This window comes from Calliphora vicina, chromosome 1, assembly GCF_958450345.1.
Source record: "Calliphora vicina chromosome 1, idCalVici1.1, whole genome shotgun sequence".
Lineage (NCBI taxonomy): Eukaryota > Metazoa > Arthropoda > Insecta > Diptera > Calliphoridae > Calliphora > Calliphora vicina.
In genome coordinates, this window is record NC_088780.1 from 9,272,887 (window position 1) to 9,300,251 (window position 27,365).

At 32.0% G+C, this 27,365-nt stretch overlaps 2 protein-coding genes across 4 annotated transcripts in view; one reads left to right on the forward strand and one right to left on the reverse strand.

The window, feature by feature from the left end:
- The window catches only part of LOC135949370 (trichoplein keratin filament-binding protein), a 78,696-nt gene extending 51,593 nt beyond the window's left edge, over positions 1–27,103 (reverse strand). Inside the window, exon 1 of the mRNA XM_065498910.1 lies at positions 26,931–27,103. The gene's annotated coding sequence lies outside the window, so the exon portion shown is untranslated. The remainder of the gene's footprint in view (positions 1–26,930) is intronic.
- sals (sarcomere length short) lies at positions 1,249–27,010 on the forward strand. Of its 3 annotated transcripts, none has more exons than XM_065498908.1 (9): positions 1,249–1,310; positions 13,344–14,639; positions 21,720–21,846; positions 21,908–21,997; positions 22,069–22,339; positions 22,406–22,891; positions 25,968–26,224; positions 26,308–26,521; positions 26,593–27,010. In XM_065498908.1, the coding sequence occupies exons 2-9, from the start codon at positions 13,595–13,597 to the stop codon at positions 26,791–26,793; spliced, it is 2,691 nt and encodes an 896-aa protein (XP_065354980.1). In that variant the 5' UTR covers positions 1,249–1,310; positions 13,344–13,594; the 3' UTR covers positions 26,794–27,010. The 3 variants fall into 3 exon arrangements, with proteins under 3 accessions (XP_065354980.1, XP_065354979.1, XP_065354981.1); XM_065498907.1 differs by having other exon boundaries at positions 1,257–1,329; XM_065498909.1 differs by having other exon boundaries at positions 1,258–1,329; positions 13,344–14,276.
- Positions 27,104–27,365: the final 262 nt, after the last annotated feature.

Genomic DNA, 27,365 nt, shown 5'->3' on the forward strand with positions numbered 1-27,365 from the left:
TTTAATATTTAGCAAAAAAAAACTTGGTGAAAAAAAATTCGGGTTAAAAAATATTTTTTTCCGATTTTGACCCATTGTAGGTCCAACTTATTGTCTACATTAATTACTTAGTATTCCAGATATATGTAGGTCAAAAATAGGTCAAAAATCGAGGTTGTCCTGGTTTTTTCCTAATATCTCAGCCATTTGTGGACCGATTTTCTCGATTTTAAATAGCAACCGAGCCGGAAGAATTCCGGAGATATTGATGTATGAATCGTGTATGTTAGTTATTTGGGGGCTTCGGAAAGTTGATTTCAACAGACAGACGCACATGGCTTATCCGCTATCTATAAGGATCCAGAATATATATACTTTATAGGTTCGTAAAATTATATTGTGGAAATTACACGAAGGTGAAGGGTATACTGCGTTTTTAAGTCATACAACCAATAATTTTACAAAAATGCAAAGAAAAAATATTTAAAAGAAATAGTGAAATACACTTGTTTACAAAATAATCAACAACAAAGTAATTTGTAGCTAATTTAATAAAATATTTAAAAAAAAATATTACTCTACAAAATCCTTATAATATTGTTTATTTCAAGCTTTTGCTAGTTTTATAATAAATTTAATTTGACCATATAAATGATATTGAAAATAACCACAACAACTGCATCAAATAATATTAAAAAAAAAAACCTTCAAAAGCAGAACAATGAACCTCCACCCCTCCAAAGAAAAAATGAAATAATAATTATTAATTGTTGTATAATTAAATGAAAACATTTTGAAATAAACAATATTTCATAGGCGAATACAAACATTTTCATATTTTTTTTTCTTGGGAACCCACACACTCTACACAAATCAAATCAAATGAAATGGAAATGACTTGAACAGAAAGAATAACCAACTGTAAGAGAGGGGGTACGGTCTCCTTGTTAATGAAAATTTCGAAATACTAAAAACAACAAATGTGGTCATACTCAACAAACAACAACAACAATTTAAATTTCAAATTAAAATTTCACTCTTAAAATTTCCATGAAGATGCAAGCGCAAAATATTTTTGCATTGGAGAAAAAGAACCACCAATCAAGGCAAAAGAGAGAGAGAAATTTATATTTACATTTACATAGAGAGCCAAAAAAAAAGATCCGGAAAAACTCTTTAACGGAAATATGCACAAGATTTTCAAAAATAAATATTTGAGTAAATTTGAAAATTAGATTTGTGTTTTGGTTTTGGCCAAATGAAACTTTTGCCAGCCATAATTTGACTAGTTCATTTTAGGCCGTGGAACGATATTGTCTAGATATAATTTTGTACGTTTTAGTGCGTAAGGTCGAATATACAAACACACATACATATAAAATAAAATATTGAAAATATATAGAAAATTCTTGCATTTGAATGAAATAAAAAAAAAAAATATTAAAAAATTCAAAGAAAAAAAACGAACAGTGCAAAGTGTAAAGAATTATTTTTACCAAAAATAAAATACTGAATAAAAAATTTAAAAAAAAAAATTTGGTGTTTAGAAAAATATTTTCCAAAAAGAATAAAAAAAAACTTTTTTCGCTTTAAATAATTGAAAAAAAAGAAAAACAACAACTGTTTATTAGTTTCTATGAACAAAAAAATGGCAAAATCTATATTTTTATTTTAAATTAAAGTGATTAATTGCTATTATTAAAAGTACTTTATATTTATTATTGATTTTTAATTAGAAATTTTATTGAGATATTTTTTGTATTCGAAATATTTCTTTGATTTGTTAATATTCTATATATTGAATCAAAGTGGTGGTGGCACAATGAATTTTGTATTTAAAATATATTGCGTTATAACGCCTCCATAAATTTATTTTTATAACAAAAATTTTTATTTTTTCTATAAATTTTATTTTCTTCTGTCCGTTCTTTTTTCGTCGATTTTTCAGCGGAAAATAAACTTTTATTTTATATTTTTTTTTTTGTGTGCCTTTATTTCAGACATTTCGGTTTTGTTCTTATTCGAAATATAAAATAAAATACACAAATAGTATTTATTGTATGTATAACAAAGAACAGACAGACGGACGGACAGACAGACTGACACTCATACACACACAAACTGGGAATGATGTGCTACAGTCGGTGACAGGGAAAAAGTTTATGGTTTGCCAGACAGATCAGACAAGTGGAATAGAATTTTAGTTGGTTCAAAGCTTTACAATACATCACTATAGCAATTAAGTTTGGCCCCAGGAATGAAGGCTATTGAAACTGATCGAAATCAGTCCATCATTTCACCTAGCCACCATAATAATGTCCTCCCAAAATATCAAATTTTTTGGCATAAATCTCTGATTTATGAAACACAGTTTTTTTGAATAAAAAAGATTATTTTTCAGTATATTCTCCTTTGAGTATAGTCTCACATTTCACCAATGCGTTTATCCCTTCCAGAAAAATAGCACTCCTATCGTTAATAACCTGTGAAAATTATGTTCCCCTGAAATATCCATTTGCCTAGAAGGGAAAATTGCTAAATTGTGATATTCCCATGAACTTGTTCATTCACAATAGTTGATTGTGTTCGCAACAGCTGTTTATTGTTTACAAAATTCCATCTGAAAATTTCCCAACATGGGGAATTTTTTCACGTGAACAAAGTAAATAAACTGAAAATGGGAATAGGGAACATACAAGGTGGCGCAAAAGTAAAATTCCGATGTTTTTTTTGCTGTAATTAAAAAAAAAATTAAAAACTTTGATTCTTCTTGTGGATTATTTTTATTTGGTCTTTTAATTTTTTTTACATCAAGTCGAGAATATGATGTCATGTAAATGGCCGCCGCCACAGTTGATTGTCATTTGAGTCATTTTCCATCACTTTGGCCAAAACTTCCGGCGATAGGTCCACACATTCTTGACGGATATTGTATTTAAGAGCTGCAAGAGTCTGAGGCTTGTTGACATAAACCTGCGACTTCAAAAAGCCCCACAAAAAGAAGTCTGGAGCGGTCAAATCAGGCGATCTTACTGGCCAGTGCAAATCGCCAAAACGGGAGATTAGGCGCCCGGGAAATGCATCCTTCAGCATATCGGTTGTGGCACGTGCACTGTGTGCCGTTACACCGTCCTGTTGGAACCACTTGTTTTCCAATCCCAATTCATCAAGTTGCGGCAAAAAGAACTCGTTGGTCATTGCTCTGTAGCGCCTACCATTCACAGTAACCGTTTGGCCCGCGACGTCTTCGAAGAAAAAAGGTCCGATGACTCCTCCAGCGAAAACAGCTCACCATTTGAGCGGGTGTAATGGCTCTTCGTGGATTTTCAGTGCCCCAGAAGCGTAAATTTTGCTTATTTACGTACCCGCTAAGATGGAAATGGGCCTCATCACTCATGATGACGAAATTCACGTTGTGCCAAAGTCACCGACCGATTATTGGTCCAATAAATAGTCAGCAATATTCCGCGTTCTGGAGCAGTGTATCGTAACATTGTTTATTAACGTGTATTTTGCATGTGTTTACTACACAAATGTCAAAACAGATATTAGGGGCCAATCACAAAATTTATAGCATTTTCTGATAGGAGGATTACTTTTGCGCCACCTTGTATGTATTTGAAGAGCCGCAGAACAAAAGGTACTTTTTCGATTTTTTTTACAAATTGGTTTTTTGGAATTTTTATAATATTTGGGTTGAAATATTGTAGAAAAAATCCTTTTCGCAAAATTTGTAAATTTTCAAATTCATTCGTTAATAACCTGTAAAAATTATGTTCCCCTGAAATATCCATTTCCCACGAACTTTTCAATCACAATAGTTGATTTTGTTCGTAGCAGCTGTTTATTGTTTACAAAATTCCATCTAAAAAATTCCCAAAATGGGGAATTTTTCACGTGAACAAAGTAAATGAACTAAAAATGGGAAAAGGGGAAAAGATTTGTCGAGGTCATCAAAATAGATATTTGTTTGTTATATATATATATATATTTCATCGTTGGAATTAAATCTCTTTCTGTAGGTTTGGAAACAAGAAATAGTCACTCGGGGCTAAATCCGGAGAATAGGGCAAATGAGGGAACAATTCGTAATCTAATTTATGGATTTTTGCCATAGAAACTGGACATGTGTGCAACCTTGCATTGTCCTGGTGAAAAAGAAATTTTTTTCATGGCCAAATGCGGTCGTTTTATCAAATTCTCATTAAATCGAACCAATAAGTTGGCATAATATTCGTCATAATATTCTTTTGTAGGTAGTCAATGTGGATTGTAGCAAGTGCATCCCAAAAAACGATCATTATTACTTTATTGGCGTCGATTCACCCTCAGAAACCCACTGTTTTGACTGCTGTTTGGTCTCTGGTATGTGAATGGTGAATCCACGTTTCGTCCACGTTTAAGAAACAGTGCAAAAACTCATCCATATTGCGGTTGAACAACGCCAAACACTACTGCAATGTTGTTGCAAATGCGGAAAGCTTTCTCATACCCAAATGATCATTAAAAATTGAAACCACTGAAACATGTGAGATGCCTATGACATCGTGAATTTTTTCAATTGTTTCGGTTGTAGAGACCTCAACTGAGCGTCCAGAATGATCGGCATCTGCCGTGCTTGTACGGCCACAACGAAATTCAGCAAACCACTTTTTTACCATTAAAATTGATGGTGCAGAGTTCCCATAGTATTTATTAAGCTAAGCCTGGGTTTGAGTAATGATTTTCTGTTTTATATTGGGTGTATGTCTTCAATATACAGGATTTACAATAGATGGCATAACTTTTGAATGCGGTTTTTGTTTTTTATAACTTATATGTCATTTTGAAGTGTACATATCTGTCATTTATTCTCACTTAGTTATTAAACATTATAGTGTAAACAACAAGGTATGTTTTTGCTTCGAAAATGACGAATTTTGTACCACCAAAGCCTCACATGCGGGAAGCTTTGCTTTACTTCATTAATTTGAAAAAAGTGCCGCTGAAGCACTCACCGAAGCTTATGGTGAATATGTTCCATCGGTTTCAACTTGCGATAGATGATTTGTTCGGTTCAGAGATGGTGATAATGACACGAAAGACAAAGATCGCCTAGGCCAGCCAAAAACTGTTTGAATAGCTAGAATTGGAGGCATTATTCCATGAAGATTGTTGTAAAACTCAACAAGAGCTTGCAAAATCATTGAGAGCTAATCAAGCAGCAATTTCAAAACGTTTGCAAGCAGCAGGATTCATCCAAAAACAGGAAAATTTGGTACCATTACTAATTGAAGCCCAGAGATTTTGAAACTCCAATTTGTATGTCCGAAATGATACTTGAACGCTATAAAAGAAAATCATTTTTGCACCGAATCATTACTTGCGATGAAAAATAGATCCATTGAGATAACCCCAAGCCCAGCCGAATCGACACCAAAGCCAAATATCCATGTCGCTAAGTTAATTCTCTGTATTTGGTGGGAGAAAAACGGTTCTATCTATTGTGAGTTGCTGATATCCGACTGGACAATCACAGGGAACATGTACCGAACGCAACTGATTCGTTTGAAGAGAGACATGAAACCGTAATATTCCATCATGACAACGCTCAACCACATGTTGCAATACCTATTAAAAAGTATTTAGAATGAAGTGTTTGGAAAGTTTTGACTCGATCGCTTTATAGTCCAGATCTTGCCCCATCCTTCTACTATTTGTTTCGATTGATGTAGAACGCTCTCTCTGGGATACTCTTCACTTCAGAACAGACTATCCGATATTGGCTTGATTCATTCTTGGCCTCAAAAGATGAGCAGATCTTTTGGCTGGGATTCCATTTGTTGCCAGAAAAATGGGAAAAGTTCATAGCTAACAATGACCAATACTTTCAATAAATTTATATTGTACAAATGTTTCAAAATAAAAGCTAAACATTTGAAAAAATCCAGCATTTTTAAGCCATACACTATTTTTTTGAATTTCACTCACATTCGCGTTGTCAACGCAAACAATTTTTTCTATGAAATCAACTTTAAAAATTCATACATTTGTGCAATGCTCAACCAAAGTTTCTATTACCAAATTTTCAGCTATGTATAGACGGTTGTCAGATCTGGCAATGTACTGAAGGACTGTCAAATCATTTGAAACAATTTGGGATTGTTCATCAGTGCCTTGATCTGACTTTTTATACCCTTCACCATGAGTGGCAAGGGTATATATAAGTTTGTCATTCCGTTTGTAATTTCCACATTTTTCATAAAGTATTAATATTCTGGATCGTTATAGATAGCGGAATCGATATAGCCATGTCCGTCTGTGTGTTGAAATCAACTTTCCGAAGCCCCCAAATAACTTACATACACGATTCGTACATCAATATCTCCGAAATTCTTCCGGCTCGGTCGCTATTTAAAATCGAGAAAATCGGTCCACAAATGGCTGAGATATAAGGAAAAAAACTAGGACAACCTCGATTTTTGACCTATATCTGAATTACTAAGTCATTAATATAGACAATATGGATATCTAATGATAGATATTTTAAAGACCTTTGCAACGACGTATATAAGACCATAGTAAGTTGGACCTACAATGGGTCAAAATCGGGAAAAAATATTTTTTAACCCTAATTTTTTTTTCATCAAAAATTCTTTTTCCAAAAAATTAATTAAGAAATTTAAAAAAAAAATTTTGAAAAAACTTTTTTTAAAAAAAATTAAAAAACAATTTGGAAAAAAAAAATTTGATTTTGTTTAAATAAAAATATTTAAAAAAAAAATATTTTTAAGTATAATTTGGTGAAGGGTATATAAGATTCGGCACAGCCGAATATAGCTCTCTTACTTGTTTCTTCTAAATGTTTCAAAATTGCAATTGAAAGAGGTGCGGAGATTTGCCCTTTTTTCTTTTGAATGTTTCAAAATTTCTTTTGATTGTTTCAAAATTGCAATTGAAAGAGGTGCGGAGATTTGCCCTTTTGCCTTTGCAATCGTTCATCTGCGACCTCTTGCCATAAAATATCTTTGGGAAGTTTATAATAAAACCAACCAGTATCCTATAAACTTCAACGTGCCTCAACTTCCTCGATAAGTTTGATAATATTTTCGTGTGACCGCGTTTTAGCGGTAGAATTTTTTTTTGGTGCTTGATATTTTAATACTATCATTTTTTTATTTTATTGATGATCCCAATGTTACAAGACAAAAATCTTATAAATACAACATTAGTCATTATATCTTGTTGGAGACTGGATAAGAAATGTCAAATCATTTAGCTCATAGCTGCAATCTATAACGCAGTTTTCATTATTTTAAACCTTTTTTAATATTATTAATATGAACTTTTGTTTGTTTTTAAATGGTCTGACAATGGTGCCGTTGTCAGATTTCTGACAATATTATTGTCTTACAATGTACTCACAATGCTTTTTCTGACAACGTCGCAAGACAAAAATTTTAAATTCACACGGTTGTTGACATTTTCTGACAATATTGTAAAATCTGACAACCGTCTATAAATAACTTTAGCTTCTTTGTCAAGCAAATGACATTCACTTTGAATTGATATCTCAAAAAGTTTCAATACCGAGTTGCCAACCATTTAAAGGCAAAATACACCATTAAATTTTTCAAAAATTATAAAAACCACTAAAGGTTTAGTTTTTATAGCTTTCTTAACTCCAAATGTTTATAAAAATATTAAATCAGTTCATCAATTAGTAGATAGCATTCACTAAAAGCTGATAGCCTACAAAATCGTAAGATTTTCATATTGAGGTCGTATGATATTTTTTAACCGGAATAGCCAACACAATTCTAAGTCTAAAAGACTCATTTAGGTATTTTGAATTAAAACATAAAATCTCCTAAATTTTCGCTTTATTCGCCATCGTCTGTATAAATTCCCACAAAAGAACATATGTACATTTCTTCTGTATACTACAAACCATCACAATATGTGTATGTGTCTCTTCATTCGTCTCTATATAAATACAATATCTATCTATCTATATAAACACTAAAAACATTTTTATTTTTTTTTTCACAATTTTCACCAAAATAAAATTAAATCGAGTAAAAATAAAGATGAAGAACAACAAAAACCAAAAATAAAAATAAAAAGAACGACACCAAAAAATTTTCAAATAAATACACAAAAAATATGCGAATAACTCTGGGAAACTTGGAAACAACAGGGAGTGAGAGAATTGTTGCCAAAAATTGAATGAATAAAAAGAAAAATATTAAAAATTTCCTTGTAAATTTTTATAGCATCTAAACTGAATAACTATTTACTCAAGTATATACTAAGGCTAATTTTATGGAAAATTTGGGGAAAAAAGCAAACATAATGCATTGGAAACTACATATTTGTTAGTAATTTTACAGCATGACGTTTAGTTTGTGGCCATTTATTTTGACATGTGTGGGGAATGAAATTGTAGACTTATTTTATAGGGAAAGAAAGAAAGGAAATTGTGTCTTGTTTTTAGAAATTTGTAAATAATTGTTAAATTTTGTATGTATTTATAAAAATTATAAACAACTTTTGGAAAAAATGCCAACAAAAAAAAATTATATTAAATCATTCCAGCAAAAAAATCTTGGAAATTACAAACATCTTAATTACAGACAAAAATGCAACCCACAAAAATTCATTGGTTTTTCCAACCAACATTTTAACTATTTCAGGTCACATATTTGTGACCTTTTTTCTCATTTTTGTTACTGGGATTATAATAAATGAAGACCATATAGTCTTATATCGTTTTCATGACAAGATTATTGTGACATAGTCTGTTGCTATTGTCTTCTCTGAAACTGATTTCTTTCCAGTGTTACTATTGGGTGTATGACTTAAAAATGAGGGATTTTTCAAATTTTTAACTTTTATTTTGAAACTTTTGTACAATATAATGATTAGCAACATATGGGCAATTCCACGAGAATCGCTACCACGACTGAAAACATAAAAACCCTTGAAACTTTTTTTCAAGATGATTTGAATAGAAGAAAATAATAAAATGTTACACTATGTGAAAGTATTTACATCATATTACAAGACAAAAATAACTGTTTAAACTGGTTATATTAGATTTTTAATGCTCCCAATTAGCTTGTAGTATGAAATGAATTTGACTCTGATTGCTTCTTTGCTATTGTCAAATTGTTTATTGAAACCGAATGTATATTTTCTATTCACTTTTTTAGTTTTTGTATACATATATTTTCAGAATAAATATATTGTTTTATTATAAGAGAAAAATCTGTCACGTACGGTATGTCACGTACGATATTAAATTTTATTTATTATAAAATCATCCAAAGTTTTTTATTTAAATATGACTTATGGATTGTAAAGGAAAAATATTTCGTTTAGTGTAAGAAATTAAAAGAAAACATAACGCCTCTCACGATTCGAATATTTTCGCATACCTCAAAATGAGTTCCGTTTTATGTCACGTACAATATAGCATTATTTCGCTCAATATTTTGGACAATATTTCGAAAGAACTTTTTATTATTTTAAAATATAGTTTCCTCTGAATGGAACATAAAGACCAAATTATTTTTCAGATAATCTTATTTTTGCAAAATCTATTCCACTCTATAGGTGTACAAATGTAATGTACGATGATATGGAATATGCATATGCAAGATTTGCAGGTTAGTTTGCAATAGTGTTTCCCCTAAATTTATTCAAAGAATTTGCCATTATTAGCGAATCCCAGAGAGAGCGTTCTGCAGTGATCGAAACATATAGTAGTCGGACGGGGCAAGGTCTATAAGGCGGTTGAGGCAAAACCTTCCAGCCACTTCTTTCTAAATTGTTTTTAACATGTGTCCGAGCATTGTCATAATGGAATATTACGGTTTCATGCCTGTCCGCATATTCTGGATGTTTTTCAGCCAATGCTCATTTCAAACAAATCAGTTGCATTCGGTACAGGTTGCCTGAGCTGGTCTAGTTAGATTTCATCAGCTCCGATGTGACCGTTTTGCTGCCACCAAATGCAGAACATTACCTTGATATTTGGCTTTGGTATCGATTAGGCTGGTTGGCGGACTTCACATACAATTTATTACGCTTCCGGTTATCGTAATGGATCCAATTTCATCGCAAGTAACGATTTGGCGAAAAAATATTTTCTTTTCAAGCATAATTTCGGACTTGCTAAATTATCTTTCAAGGTCTCTCGGTTTCAATTCGTATGTTAACCAATTTACATGCATTTGGATGAATGACATTGCTGCTTGAGTAGCTCCCAATGATTTGGCAAGCTCTTGTTGAGTTTTACAACCATCTTCATGGAGTAATGCCTCCAATTCTTGGTCTTCAAACTTTTTTGGCTGGCCTGGGCATTATTTGTCTTCCGTGTCAAAATCACTACTTCTGAACCGCACAAACCATATCTATCTATTATGAGCTGCTGAAATCTGGCCAAACTATCACATGGAACCTGTACCAAACGCAACTTATTCGTTTAAATTAGCCGAACAATGGCCAGACATGAAACCGTAATATTCCATCATGACATCGCTCTGCCACATGTTGTAATACCTGTTAAAAACTATTTAGAATGAAGTGGTTGGGAAGTTTTGCCTCATCCGCCCTATAGTCCAGACATTGCACCGGCTGTCTGACATAGGCCATATCCTTTATTAATTTTGTTTAAACGTTGGACGGACGGACGGAAATTTTTTTTCAGTTTTTTTTTGGTTAGAGATTTTGCCAATTTTCAATTTAAAACATTTCTGATCAACAGATATTATATGACGAAAATGTATCACCCTAGGTAGGAGGACTCAACCTCCTACCTAGGGTGAAAGTCCCTGGCTTTTTGAATGAAACATTTAAATTTATTTTATTTTTCAACACGTTTCTCCAATTTGTGTATCGAGTTCATCGATATAGGGTTTTGTCTGTGAGATGATTTCATATTTAGAGTAAAATTTCTTTCCGCCGATACATTTCTTCAGTTTTGGAAACAAGAAATAGTCACTCGTGGCTAAATCTGGTGAATATGGCGGAGGGTGGAGCATTTCGTAGCCTAGTTCATGGATTTTTGCCATGGAAACTGCAAATTTTGTGCACCTAATTGTGAGCAAACGCTGCAGCCATCTTGCGAAAAGCTTTCTCATAACCAAGTGATCATTTAAATTGAGCCACGTGAGATACCTATGTCTTCCACCATCTCTAACACTTTCAATCTTCGACCGTGATTTTTTTTTCAATTATTTCGGGCGTCCAGATCTTTCGGCATGTTCCGTACTTGTACGACCACAACGAAATTCAGTAAACCACTTTTTTACATTGAAATTGATGGTATTTATCAAGCATAGCCTTTATTTGAATGATGGATTTTTTTCGCAAAAACTAATGCTTTATGAGCAGACGAAAATTTTTAATTTTCTTCTCAAGTCAAGAGGTAGTCTGCTATCAAGGGCTGTCAAACATAAACTAAATGACACAGCTTGTTCAAATTTTGACTGGAGTCAATGGGAGGAGTAGTTTTGTCCTTTCAGTTAAATTCCGTGAAATTCTAAAAGTCGCGGACTTATTGACCCAGCGGACGGACATAACTACACCATTTTTCATTGAAATTGAGAAAATTTCATATAAAATTGATAATTTCAAATTAAAATTAAGAAAATTCTAAATAAGATTGAAAATTTCCATTTTAAATTGAGAAAATTCCAATTCAAACGGAGAATTTCAATATGAAATTGAGAAAATTCCTAATGAAATTGAGAAAATTCTAAATGAAATTGAGAAACATTTGGGGGATTCAAATGGTCTGCTTTTAGGTCGTATTGTCATAATGTCCTAAAATATTTTTTTAGTTGATGTTGGATCTATAACAGTTCAATTCCTACTTTCCGTGGCCACAACATCCACCTAATAGCTGTAATTGATACCGCAGGGAGGATTTTATATCTTGAAGAATTAATTAACGATTCCAAGTCCTGTATAACTACTAGAGATTGCAACATCATTCCAACAAAGCGCTTTGGAATTGCAAGATTGTTGGTCAATAACATTACCTATTTATGTTATTTGTTTATTATTATTATGAAGACATGTTCATAATTACAATTCATTAACAATTTTAATTTGAACTTAGTCTGTTTACAAATGTTTTCTACGAATTTCTTACATCTTCTCTCTCTCTCTCTCTTGCTATGTATCGTAACTGGTTGTAGGATTTTCTAGTCACCTTAGCTACAGTATTTCTCCATGATGTTTTTGGTCGTCCAATGCTTCGAAATACCTGAGGGTTCCACTCAAGTGCCGCATGTGGGACCTCAGACTGTTCCTTTCTTACGCTTCTTTATCTCATTTTCAAAATTTCTTTGGTTAGTCCCTGATAGCAAATTGTCGTTCGTTATTCCTTGAGGCCACCATATTCTTAAAATATTGCGGAGACATCTATTGATGAATGTCTGCAATTTTTGAACTATTTCCCTTGTAAGGAACCATGTTATTTGTTTAATGTATATCATTTATATAGAGTAAAATAGCATTTTCACAATTTCATTTGGAATTTTCTTAATTTCAATTGGAATTTTCTCAATTTCATTTGGAATTTTTGCAATTTCATATTGAAATTCTCAATTTCTGTTTGAATTTTCTCAATCTAAAATGGAAATTCTCAATTTCATTTGGAATTTTCTCAATATCATGTATAATGTTCTGAATTTCAATTACAAATGGTTTAGTTAGTTCATCGTCAATTATTGAGAGTAATTCAGTTAAACGATGTTTAATTTTCCGTTTAAACTGCGTTGAAAATCCTGTTTCATTGAATGTTTACAAATTTATAGTAAAACTAAAAATTGTTTCAATATTTTCGTTAAAATTTCTAACAAATTATGGGAAAAGTGTCTCAGTTACAGTAAAGCTAATAAAGTATAAAGAATATAGTATATTTTCCTATTCAATAAGCCCTGAATTTGTAGCCATACAAACATTTATAAACTGATGATCAATTCTAATTTATCTATTATTTATAAATGTATAAATATAAAGACAATATTCCAACGTCATGAGTATAAAATATATATTTTTGGTATTAGTAAACAAATTTGACTAAAAGTCTGTGCCAAGAAATGAAAGAAACACAATTTTCCTTAATTTTTTTTTTATTTTTTGTAGTTCAGTTTGTTAGTGATGCTAATATTTTAATATTCATTATCTATAAATAAAACTAAAAATAAAAATAAAAAAAAATAAATTTGTATATAAAATAAAATGTTGAATGCCTTTAGGAAACATAAACAGTTGTTGTGCTTTAAATATTTAAATTGAGAAGAAAATAAATTTTAAATAAAAAAATATTAAAGATAAATTTTTCACTTTTTCTTTTGCGCCAACAATAGAACGAATTATTATTTACTAAACGACGAACAGAACAAGCAAACAAATAATAAATAAATATTTAATTAGTCATAAAAATTAAATAAAATTTAAAACAAAAAAAAATAAAAACAAAAGAAATTTAATTAATAACTAATTAAACGAACAAATACAGTGTAATTTATCTGAATTAAACATGTTTTAAGTGATTAAAACATATTGGAACAAAATTTGGAGAACATTTAAAGGATAGAATTTGTATTGAATAATTAACATGCCTTTTGTTGCACCTAAAACCACAACAACCAGTGGTAATGCGGCGGGACGCACCACATTTCGGCCACCATGGGTTAAAGATGATGGCGCCCAAAGTGGCTTAAAGCCCACCACAAAAACATCTATACCCTGGGCCCGGAAAACAGCAGACGCCGCCAAAGAGGCCGAAACCCCCAATAACAGTATATTAAAGAAAACTACACCCTCAACGACTTCGAGCAAAACGAATGCAGAACCCACAGCCGCCTTAAAGAAACCCAGTGAAACTGTGAAAAAAACCACTGAACCTACCAAGAAAATTACTACACCTGTGAAAAAAGAACCCGCCACCCTAAAGAAACCCACCTCAACCACAACCACAAAATCCCTAGCGGCCAAGAAAAAGGAGCCCACACCACCTTCCTCTTCCTCGGAGGAAGAGGAAACCGATGAGGAGGAGGAGGAAGAAGAGGAAGAAGAAACCGAGGAGGAAACTGAAGAAGAATCCGAAGAGGAGGAATCCGAAGAGGAGGAATCTGAAGAGGAAGAATCCGAAGAAGAGGAGTCCGTTGCTAAAAAACCACAAACACAAACCAACAACAATAGCAAAACACCAGCAGCAACAGCAACAACTACAACAGCGACAGCTAAAAAATTAATTCCACCCAAGACACAACCGCCCAAAAAAGAGGAAGAAGAAAGTGAGTTAAAACGCCGTTTCTCCCTAGAAAAGCCCAAACTTAGGCCGGTCGTAGTTAAACGTGACAAATCAATGAAAAAAATCGAAGACGACGAAGAGGCCGTCGAAGGCGAAACCGAAGAGGAACGCGAACGTAGACAACGTTTTAAGTTAGAGAAACCGAAACTAAGACATGTTAAACGCGAAGAGAAACCCCTACCTAGCAAAAGTACCGAGAATGTATTGAAAATGCGTCCGGTCTTGAAAAAAGTACCCAAAGTCGACGAGGTGCTTAAGGAAACAAAAGAGGAGCCAAAGCCCGAATTTAAAACGAAAACTTTACGTAAAACACCGTCAATAAAACGTGAACCCAGTATCAAGAATGGTAAGTTTAGACGGGTCAGAGCTGATGGCATTCCGTTTCTTTACTATAACTATTTACAATTATTACTACTATTTTCTTCTACTACATAAAATGGTTGCTAAATATAGTAGCTTCAAATAGGGTTATTTAGTATGTCGGGTATTTAGTGTAGTAACGGAGGAGTGAAGGAAAAAATATGACTGATCAATAATGCTAAAATATGACTGTATAAAGATCTACCAATGAAGCTCAAATATGACTGTATCAAGTACTGTTTAAAACCCAAAGATTGGTTACTAAAATATGACTATATAAAGACCTTAAATATGACTTTATAAAGAATTAAAATATGACTGTATAAAGGCATACGATTAAAGCTAAGACATGACTGCATAAAGTATGACAGTACAAAGACCTACAATGGAAGCTAAATTAAACTTGATCAGACTCTGACAACATTTTCTAAAGAAATCTTGATCAGACTCTGACAAGTTTTTCTAAAGAAAAGTTGATCAGACTCTGACAAGTTTTTCTAAAGAAATCTTAATCAGACTCTGACAACATTTTCTAAAGAAAACTTGATCAGACTCAGACAACATTTTCTAAACAAAACATAATCAGACTCTGACAACATTTTCTAAAGAAAACTTGATCAGACTCAGACAACATTTTCTAAACAAAACATAATCAGACTCAGACTACATTTTCTAAACAAAACATAATCAGACTCAGACAACATTTTCTAAAGAAAACATAATCAGACTCTGACAACATTTTCTAAAGAAAACATAATCAGACTCTGACAACATTTTCTAAACAAAACATAATCAGACTCTGACAACATTTTCTAAAGAAAACATAATCAGACTCTGACAACAGTTTTTCTAAAGAAAACTTGATCAGACTCTGACAAGTTTTTCTAAAGAAAACTTGATCAGAATCTGACAACAGTTTTTCTAAAGAAAACTTGATCAGAATCTGACAACAGTTTTTCTAAAGAAAACTTGATCAGACTCTGACAACATTTTCTAATGAAATCTTGGTCAGACTCTGACATGTTTTTCTAAAGAAAACTTGATCAGACTCTGACAAGTTTTTCTATAAAAAACTTCTCCTAAAGAAATCTTGATCCGACTCTGACAACATTTTCTAATGAAAACTTGATCAGATTCTGACAAGTTTTTCTAAAGAAAACTTGATCAGAGTCTGACAAGATTTTCTAAAGAAAACTTGATCAGAGTCTGACAAGATTTTCTAAAGAAAACTTGATCAGAGTCTGACAAGATTTTCTAAAGTAAACTTGATCAGAGTCTGACAAGTTTTTCTAAAGAAAACTTGATCAGAGTCTGACAAGATTTTCTAAAGAAAACTTGATCAGAGTCTGAAAAGTTCTTCTAAAGAAAACTTGATCAGAGTCTGACAAGTTCTTCTAAAGAAAACTTGATCAGACTCTGACAAGTTTTTCTAAAGAAAACTTTATCAGACTCTGACAAGTTTTTCTAAAGAAAACTTTATCAGACTCTGACAAGTTTTTCTATAAAAAAAACTTGATCAAGATTTTCTAAAGAAAACTTGATCAGACTCTGACAAGTTTTTCTAAAGAAAACTTGATCAGACTCTGACAAGTTTTTCTAAAGAACACTTGATCGACTCTGACCAGATTTTCTAAAGCAAACTTGATCAGACTCTTACAAGTTTTTCAAAAGAAAACTTGATCAGACTCTGACAAGTTTTTCAAAAGAAAACTTGATCAGACTCTGACAAGTTTTTCTATAAAAAACTCCTCCTGAAGAAATCTTGATCAGACTCTGACAACATTTTCTAATCAAATCTTGATAAGACTCCGACAAGTTTTTCTAAAGAAAACTTGATCAGAGTCTGACAAGTTTTTCTAAAGAAAACTTGATCAGAGTCTGACAAGATTTTCTAAAGAAAACTTGATCAGAGTCTGACAAGATTTTCTAAAGAAAACTTGATCAGAGTCTGACAAGATTTTCTAAAGAAAACTTGATCAGAGTCTGACAAGATTTTCTAAAGAAAACTTGATCAGAGTCTGACAAGATTTTCTAAAGAAAACTTGATCAGAGTCTGACAAGATATTCTAAAGAAAACTTGATCAGAGTCTGACAAGTTCTTCTAAAGAAAACTTGATCAGAGTCTGACAAGTTCTTCTAAAGAAAACTTGATCAGAGTCTGACAAGTTCTTCTAAAGAAAACTTGATCAGAGTCTGACAAGTTCTTCTAAAGAAAACTTGATCAGACTCTGACAAGTTTTTCTAAAGAAAACTTGATCAGACTCTGACAAGTTTTTCTAAAGAAAACTTGATCAGACTCTGACAAGTTTTTCTAAAGAAAACTTGATCAGACTCTGACAAGTTTTTCTAAAGAAAACTTGATCAGACTCTGACAAGTTTTTCTAAAGAAAACTTGATCAGACTCTGACAAGTTTTTCTAAAGAAAACTTGATCAGACTCTGACAAGTTTTTCTAAAGAAAACTTGATCAGACTCTGACAAGTTTTTCTAAAGAAAACTTGATCAGACTCTGACAGGTTTTTCTATAAAAAAAACTTGATCAAGATTTTCTAAAGAAAACTTGATCAGACTCTGACAAGACAACATTTTCTAAAGAAAACTTGATCAGACTCTGACAAGACAACATTTTCTAAAGAAAACTTGATCAGACTCTGACAAGACAACATTTTCTAAAGAAAACTTGATCAGACTCTGACAATACAACATTTTCTAAAGAAAACTTGATCAGACTGACAAGTTTTTCTAAAGAAAACTTGATCAGACTCTGACAAGTTTTTCTAAAGAAAACTTGATCAGACTCTGACAAGTTTTTCTAAAGAAAACTTGATCAGACTCTGACAAGTTTTTCTAAAGAAAACTTGATCAGACTCTGACAAGTTTTTCTAAAGAAAACTTTATCAGACTCTGACAAGTTCCTGAAAATATTTCCTGTATTAAATACTTCTATTCCTCAAATAAAATATAAAAATACTGGATAATCTTTAAAAATTATAAAATACTACACTAAATATTTGACATACTGAATATCTCTTAGGATTTTTGACATTATTTGGTGTGAAATTTTCTCAATTATTGTTGTCTCAGTAAAAAACAAAACTAGGAAATCCGCTCCAAATAATAACTCGAAAATCATAAAGCTCTTAGCCCATTTGTTAACACAACAATTACAACAAACCAACGATTTTAATATGCCTTTTTAAAACCCAACCAGCTTTACCTCAAGTTGACTGCTCCTCTACGCGTTTCCTATCATGTTTGTTATTCTCTTCTACTTTTTAACTGAACTTTAATGAAGCTTTGAAATCATAATGTAAATATATCGTGCGTTATTTTTCAATATACAATAATAATAATCCTTTTTATATAATTTATTTATTTTTGCGGTAATGTACATATTTTTTAAGGAGTTAAATTTTTTTGTATACAGAGAATTAAATTTATGTATGTATTGCATTCATATCGCCTTCACATTTTCAAAATACAATTCCATATTTTATGTTTATGATTTTGTTTAAATGGAAGAACAGATGTTCTTAATTAATAACACCTAAATAATGGCATCATTATTGAAACAGAAATTTTGTTTGGTGAATTAAGGAGTGAGATCGAAAAATTCTTAACACACGTTTTTCATTACATTTTTTAACCCAAGTATTATTTGAATTTTTTTTTGATCAAGTTACCTTTGAAAAACATGTCAGTTATTATGTGTAATGTCAATTATATTAATTTTTTTGTTAATCTGATTAAAATGAGTGACCAGAAAAAAGTGCGTACTGAAATTATTAAATATTTTCAACAAAACCCAACTTGGTCTTACAAAAAGTTGGCCAAGCCAAAGGTCTGCCGTCAAACTGTTTCCAATGTTATTAAACAGTACCGGGAGAACTTGTCAGTTGATAGAAAACCTGGTTCAGGTAGAAGGAATGGTCCACATGATGTTTCTAAAGCCAAAAAAATAGAACGCATTTTCAAAAGAGCTCCCAACACATCCGGTAGGAAAGCAGCCCGGTTAGCTCAGTGCTCGGACTATTTGGTACGAAAAGTTAAAGCTAATGCAGGTTTAAAAACATACAAGGCTCAAAAAGTTCCTGACAGGAACGCTACTAAAAATTTAGAGGCCAAAAACAGAGCACGGAAATTGAAGTCAAGTTTTATAAAAAAATATTCTTGCTGCATAATGGATGACGAAACGTATGTTCTGGCAGATTTTTCGCAACTTCCAGGTCAAAAATTTTATGTTGCTGATGCTCGAGGGAATGTTGAAGAAAAGTTTAGGACCCAAAAGCAGACAAAATTTCCCAGAAAGTTCTTGGTATGGCAAGCAATATGCAGTTGCGGCAAAAGAAGCCACTCATTTGTTACAACGGGCTCTATAAATACCGAAATTTACATCAAGGAATGTTTACAAAAAAGGCTGCTTCCATTCATAAGACTTCATAATGTGTCCACTTATTTTTGGCCTGACTTGGCATCCTGTCACTATGGCAAACAAGCCCTTGAGTGGTACAAGAACAATAATGTGGTATTTGTACCAAGAGAGGCAAATCCTCCAAACTGCCCGGAGCTAAGGCCAGTGGAGAGATATTGGGCTCTTGTTAAAAGAGAATTGAAGAGTACAAAAAAGGTGTCCAAAAGTGTGGTAGATTTTAAACGGAGATGGACTACATGTTCGAGCAAAGTGACAGAAAGCACTATAAAAACGTTAATGGAAGGGTTTCCGAAAAAGGTTCAAAATTTCATCACTAGTGATTAAAACTATAAAAATAATTTTTTTTGTAAATTGTAATAATAATTTCAATCAAATAAAAAAAAATTAAAGCTGTAAGTTTAGTGGTTTCTTTTTTATAAACATATATGTATGTTAAGAATTTTTCGATCTCACTCCTTAGGTCATTAAAATACAAGTACACAATACAAAACATACATATTTGCACAATCATAAATAGAATTCAATAACAATTTCACAGATTTATTCACACACAACTAAATTTTTTTTTTTTTATTATTTTTTTTTCTTGGTTGTTTGTTTTTCTATTTAGTCGTTTTTATGATTGTTAAGCTGCCATGAAAAATATTTTATTAAATTAATTCGGAATTCTGTAATAATAAAAAAAAATTTAAATTTCTGGCAAGTTTTCTTACAGATCAGACTCTTGATCATACTCTGACAATTTTTTCTATAAAAAGCTTGATCATACTCTGACAATTTTTTCTATAAAAAGCTTGATCATACTCTGACAAATTTTTCTATAAAAAACTTGATCAGACTCCGACAAGTTTTTCTATAAAAAACTTGATCAGACTCCGGCTAGTTTTTCTGTAAAAAACAAGTTTTTCTATAAAAAACTTGATCAGACTCTGACAAGTTTTTCTATAAAAAACTTGATCAGACTCTGACAAGTTTTTCTATAAAAAACTTGATCAGACTCTGACAAGTTTTTCTATTAAAAACTTGATCAGACTCTGTCATGTTTTTCTACTAAAAACTTGATCAGACTCTGTCATGTTTTTCTATAAAAAACTTGATCAGACTCTGACAAGTTTTTCTATAAAAAACTTGATCAGACTCTGACAAGTTTTTCTATAAAAACTTGATTAGACTCTGACAAGTTTTTCTAAAGAAAACTTGATCAGACTCCGACAAGTTTTTCTATAAAAAACTTGATCAGACTCCGACAAGTTTTTCTATAAAAAATTGATCAGACTCTGACAAGTTTATCTATAAAAAACTTGATCAGACTCTGACATGTTTTTCTATGAAAAACTTGATCAGACTCTGACATGTTTTTCTATAAAAAACTTGATCAGACTCTGACATGTTTTTCTAAAGAAAACTTGATCAGACTCTGATAAGTTTTTTATAAAAAACTGGATCAGACTCTGACACGTTTTTCTAAAGAAAACATGATCAGACTCTGACATGTTTTTCTAAAGAAAACATGATCAGACTCTGACATGTTTTTCTAAAGAAAACTTGATCAGACTCTGACATGTTTTTCTAAAGAAAACTTGATCAGACTCTGTCATGTTTTTCTATTAAAAACTTGATCAGACTCTGACAAGTTTTTCTATAAAAAACTTGATCAGACTCTGACAAGTTTTTCTATAAAAACTTGATCAGACTCTGACAAGTTTTTCTATAAAAACTTGATTAGACTCTGACAAGTTTTTCTAAAGAAAACTTGATCAGACTCCGACAAGTTTTTCTATAAAAAACTTGATCAGACTCCGACAAGTTTTTCTATAAAAAACTTGATCAGACTCTGACATGTTTTTCTATAAAAAACTTGATCAGACTCTGACATGTTTTTCTAAAGAAAACTTGATCAGACTCTGATAAGTTTTTTATAAAAAACTGGATCAGACTCTGACATGTTTTTCTAAAGAAAACATGATCAGACTCTGACATATTTTTCTAAAGAAAACATGATCAGACTCTGACATGTTTTTCTAAAGAAAACTTGATCAGACTCTGACATGTTTTTCTAAAGAAAACTTGATCAGACTCTGACATGTTTTTCTAAAGAAAACTTGATCTGACTCTGACATGTTTTTCTAAAGAAAACTTGATCAGACTCTGACATGTTTTTCTATTAAAAACATGATCAGACTCTGTTTTTCTATTAAAAACTTGATCAGACTCTGTTTTTCTATTAAAAACTTGATCAGACTCTGTTTTTCTATTAAAAACTTGATCAGATTCTAACAAGTTTTTCTAAAAAAGACTTGTTCAGACTCTGATAAGTTTTTCTAAAGAAAACTTGAAGATTTCCTATAGAAAACTATAGATTAGTATCATACTGATCTGTTGAAAATTTGATAAAATTCTGTAATTTTTCAAAAGAAACTCCAAAAAAGTCATTCATTTCATTGTAAATAACTTATGCTCTCAACATATCAGTTATAATTTTCGAAATCACTAAATACTAAGTTAACAACACATTTTAACAAATTTAACATTTTATTAAACTAAAATTCATTATTTATAAAAAATGTAAAATTCATAAACCTTTATTTTTATTATATAATAATAAAATTATAAAATTTTTATATTACAACTCTAGTTCCGGCACCCCCACCCTTGCCCTCATTGGTGCCCAAGGCTCCCCCACCACCTCCACCACCATTGGGAAAGCCCGGTGATAAAAAGGAAGTCACAGAGGCACGGAAACAAGCTATAGAAAAACTAAAGTAAGTTTGCTTAGAACAATATACAAATATTTAGATATATAAAACCTACAAAACTTTGCAGAACAAGACCACGCCGACGACCCGACTGGTCGGAAATGATGAAGGAAGTAGAAAGTGGCAGGAAATTACGACATGTGGAGTGCAATGACAGGCAATATTTTAAATTTCTTAAATTTTCTAAAAAAAATTTAAATTTTCTTTTTAATTTTTCCAAAAATTTAGATCTCAACCTATACTCACTTGTAAATCGATGACCAAAGTGGATAATAAATATATTTATGAGACCGAAAACGATAATTCACTCAATAAACTGTTGAAACAAATTCAGGGTGGCATTAAATTGAAGCCCACACGAACAAATGATCGCAGTAAGCCCTTCATAGAGGGTCTACGGAAATTCCGCAGACAAATGACCATCGAAGAGCAACTACAAAAGTCACAATCTAAAGTCAATATGTTGGGCAGCTCTCCCGGAGCTGCAGGCACTACAGATGTAAGTGTTTCTAAACAATTAATAATAATAGTTACATTGAAATAAACAATTCATAATAAATTTCAGACCACCGATGGCATTGCGCCCTCCGCCAGCTCAACTCGAGCCAGTAGTATTGTTTCAGCTTTGGTGCTGGACGATTCCAGTGCTGATGAACTCGATGACATTGATAAGATACGTGATGATTTGCAGAGCACTAAACAAATGCTGGCTTTGGAACTGCGTAATCGTGAGGCTCAAGAAAGAGAAAACAAAAAATTATTAGCCAAAATAGCCACCTTAGAAGCTGAACTGGAACGTGAAAAGTCCAGAGAAAAAACTTTGGAATATGGTTCCAGAATTATTGTGGCCACCATGGAAACAACGCCCGAATCAGAAGAAGCTTTTGTCAATACGTTGAAAAAGGAAGCCGAAGAATCCAAGAAAACTGCTAAGGATTTGGAAAAGAAATATTTGACCACCGGTGAAGAATTGGATCAAGCCAAGAGTGAAATAGAAGAGCAAAAGAGACAAATTCAAATGCTGGAAAGAAAGTTGGCACAAGCTTTACAGGTAAAATATCGCTATCATGTATTTACTATGGAATATTAAAAAAATTCATTTCTATTTTTAATTTTTAAGTTTAATTTAGTTTTTAGTTATTGTAAAAATGCTTTTATTTGCTTTAATTATAAAATTTTATTTGGCTTGCTTTGCTTTATTAAAGGGCCACCAGCTTACTAACTCAACGCAATTTGATTTTTGCTATGATTATGATGATCTTGACCACACTCTATCATTTTATCATTATAATGGCAAGCATAAGGTATTTTATAAGAAACCACTAGTTTTAAGAGAGTTAAAATAGAAATCATTAAAAAAAAAACAATTAAAGAAATTAAAAATTGCTTCGAATCTGACTTGTATCAGACTCTGATAAGTTTTTCTAAAGAAAAGTTGATCAGAGTCTAACAAGTTCTTCTAAAGAAAAGTTGATCAGACTCTGACAAGTTTTTCTAAAGAAAAGTTGACCAGACTCTGACAAGTTTTTCTAAAGAAAAGTTGACCAGACTCTGACAAGATTTTCTAAAGAAAACCTGATCAGACTTTGACAAGTTTTTCTAAAGAAAACCTGATCAGACTCTGACAATTTTTTCTTAATAAAAGTTGATCAGACTCTGACAAGGTTTTCTAAAGAAAAGTTGACCAGACTCTGACAATTTTTTTAACGAAAACTTGATCAGACTCTGACAAGTTTTTTAACGAAAACTTGTTCAGACTCTGGAAAGTTTTTCTAAAGAAAACCTGATCAGACTCTGGAAAGTTTTTCTAAAGAAAACCTGATCAGACTCTGGAAAGTTTTTCTAAAGAAAACCTGATCAGACTCTGGAAAGTTTTTCTAAAGAAAACCTGATCAGACTCTGGAAAGTTTTTCTAAAGAAAACCTGATCAGACTCTGACAAGTTTTTCTAAAGAAATCTTGATCAGACTCTGACAAGTTCATCAAAAGAAAACTTCATCAGACTCTGACAAGTTCATCTAAAGAAATCTTGATCAGACTCTGACAAGTTCATCTAAAGAAATCTTGATCAGACTCTGACAAGTTCATCTAAAGAAATCTTGATCAGACTCTGACAAGTTCATCTAAAGAAATCTTGATCAGACTCTGACAAGTTCATCTAAAGAAATCTTGATCAGACTCTGACAAGTTCATCTAAAGAAATCTTGATCAGACTCTGACAAGTTCATCTAAAGAAATCTTGATGAGACTCTGACAAGTTCATCTAAAGAAATCTTGATCAGACTTTGGCAAGTTTTTCTAAAGAAAACATGATCAGACTTTGGCAAGTTTTTCTAAAGAAAACATGATCAGACTTTGGCAAGTTTTTCTAAAGAAAACATGATCAGACTCTGACAAGTTTTTCTAAAGAAAACTGGATCAGACTCTGACAAGTTTTTCTAAAGAAAACTGGATCAGACTCTGACAAGTTTTTCTAAAGAAAACTGGATCAGACTCTGACAAGTTTTTCTAAAGAAAACTGGATCAGACTCTGACAAGTTTTTCTAAAGAAAACTGGATCAGACTCTGACAAGTTTTTCTAAAGAAAACTGGATCAGACTCTGACAAGTTTTTCTAAAGAAAACTGGATCAGACTCTGACAAGTTTTTCTAAAGAAAACTGGATCAGAATCTGACAAGTTTTTCTAAAGAAAACTGGATTAGACTCTGACAAGTTTTTCTAAAGAAAACTGGATCAGACTCTGACAAGTTTTTCTAAAGAAAACTGGATCAGACTCTGACAAGTTTTTCTAAAGAAAACTGGATCAGACTCTGACAAGTTTTTCTAAAAAAAACTGGATCAGACTCTGACAAGTTTTTCTAAAGAAAACTGGATCAGACTCTGACAAGTTTTTCAAAAGAAAACTTGATCAGACTCTGACAAGTTTTTCAAAAGAAAACTTGATCAGACTCTGACAAGTTTTTCAAAAGAAAACTTGATCAGACTCTGACAAGTTTTTCAAAAGAAAACTTGATCAGACTCTGACAAGTTTTTCAAAAGAAAACTTGATCAGACTCTGACAAGTTTTTCAAAAGGAAACTTGATCAGACTCTGACAAGTTTTTCTAAAGAAAACTGGATCAGACTCTGACAAGTTTTTCTAAAGAAAACTGGATCAGACTCTGACAAGTTTTTCTAAAGAAAACTGGATCAGACTCTGACAAGTTTTTCAAAAGAAAACTTGATCAGACTCTGACAAGTTTTTCAAAAGAAAACTTGATCAGACTCTGACAAGTTTTTCAAAAGAAAACTTGATCAGAATCTGACAAGTTTTTCAAAAGAAAACTTGATCAGACTCTGACAAGTTTTTCAAAAGAAAACTTGATCAGACTCTGACAAGTTTTTCAAAAGAAAACTTGATCAGACTCTGACAAGTTTTTCAAAAGAAAACTTGATCAGAATCTGACAAGTTTTTCAAAAGAAAACTTGATCAGACTCTGACAAGTTTTTCTAAAGAAAATTTGATCAGACTCTGACAGAAACTTGTTCAGACTCTGACTAGTTATTTTTCTAAAGAAAACTGGATCAGACTCTGACAGTTTTTCTAAAGAAAACTGGATCAGACTCTGACAAGTTTTTCAAAAGAAAACTTGATCAGACTCTGACAAGTTTTTCAAAAGAAAACTTGATCAGACTCTGACAAGTTTTTCAAAAGAAAACTTGATCAGAATCTGACAAGTTTTTCAAAAGAAAACTTGATCAGACTCTGACAAGTTTTTCTAAAGAAAATTTGATCAGACTCTGACAGAAACTTGTTCAGACTCTGACTAGTTATTTTTCTAAAGAAAACTGGATCAGACTCTGACAGTTTTTCTAAAGAAAACTGGATCAAACTGTGACAAGTTTTTCTAAAAAAACTGGATCAGACTCTGATAATTTTTTCTAAAGAAAAGTGGATCTGACCCTGACAAGTTTTTTTTATTAAAAAGTCTGAATCTGATAACTTTTGCTAAAGAAAAGTTGCACTGATATGATCACATTCTGAAACTTTCTTAGAATGGAACTACTTTTCCCTATTCGTTTAAAAAAATTTAACAATTTTCTTTTGTTTAGAAAAAATACATAAAACCTTCCATATTTCTTTGCTTAGGGTGGCGGTGTGGATTCAAGGAGAGCCAGTGATGTCCACAATGGTCGTGACAGTTCACCAGACTTTGACTTGGCCGAAAGTGAAAGTGATCCAGATGAGCCAGAAGAAAAGAAGGCCGAAAAACGTGAGAAACGTTTAGTCAAGGAAGTCAAGGTATTGCGCAGTAAATTAACTAAAGTAAAGGTAAAAGAAGAAGCTGCCAAAAAGGAAAAAACAGCACTCAAGGAGGCCATGAAAAAGAATCACGTCATACTCAAGTAAGTTTTGGAATACATACAAACTTAAACAACTACAATACATAATGTTTCATAACACTTTTGTTATTCGTGTAATAAAACAGGGAAGAAAACAAAAAATTCAAGAAACTAGAGAAGGAGGTACACAAAATGGCAGCTTCGATGAAAGAAGATGCCGACGAGGATGAAGAAAATGAGGATGATGAAGAAAAGGAAGAGCAGGAGGAAGAAGAGTCCGAAGAGGAATCTGAGGAAGAGTCTGAAGAATCTGAGTCCGAAGAAAGTGGCAATGAAACCGAAAGTGAATCAGAAGCAGAGGTTTGTGTTATAATCAATAATTAGATACCTTCAATTTAGCTAAATTTTATTATATTGTTCTGTTTTCCTAGGATGCTCCTACCTCGGCTAAGAAGGAGAACTTGGAGCCACGCCTTAAGAAGCATGAGGGACGCTTGTCTGCCATGAAAAAATGCAATGTCCTATTGCAGGCCAATGTTGACAATTTGCAAGATGAAATTTCACAAGTTCGCTACAAGGCCTCCAATTTACAATCAGAATTGGATTCCGTCCTAGCTGATTTAGGTTTTTAATTAATACCGTACACACTCACATAATTACACCAGCATATTTATAGTTTTCTTTTAATAATAATAATAAACCTTTGCATACATTTTATATTATCGATCTATGATTGTTGTCTAATAAGAGAATATAATTTTCTTCTTACCTTTTGTAAAATGTTTGTTTGTACAAGTTTTAACACAGATTTAAAACACAAAATATATAATAAAAACTTTTCCCACACAACACTTGAGTTAAGAAAAAACACTTATTTTATTAAGGAGGAATTGATTTTTTTGTTTAATTGTTTGTGGACTTTCGATAAAGTGACAGAAATTATTTTTTGAAAAAAAAAATACGACACAATATTGCAGCCGGCAGATGTTTACCAATAATCAGTGTTGCCACAACCTCAAAATATTTAGAACCAAGTTTAATTAAAAAAATAACCAAAATAACCAAAAAAAAATTTATTTGACGTATTTAATTTTTTTTAAAAATATGAACAGAAAAATTTTATAGCAAAATATTCTGAAAAATCTACAGAAATAATTTTTAATTTTGCTGAACATATTTAATTTTACTTATCTTATTTGCGTTA

Bases quoted from the DNA above. Each gene is read 5' to 3' on its own strand.
- sals (XM_065498908.1), top strand. From the start codon at position 13,595: ATGCCTTTTGTTGCACCTAAAACCACAACAACCAGTGGTAATGCGGCG. The intron at 21,847-21,907 runs GTAAGTTTGCTT...AAAACTTTGCAG, and splicing joins CAAGCTATAGAAAAACTAAA to AACAAGACCACGCCGACGAC. The intron at 26,225-26,307 runs GTAAGTTTTGGA...GTAATAAAACAG, and splicing joins AAGAATCACGTCATACTCAA to GGAAGAAAACAAAAAATTCA.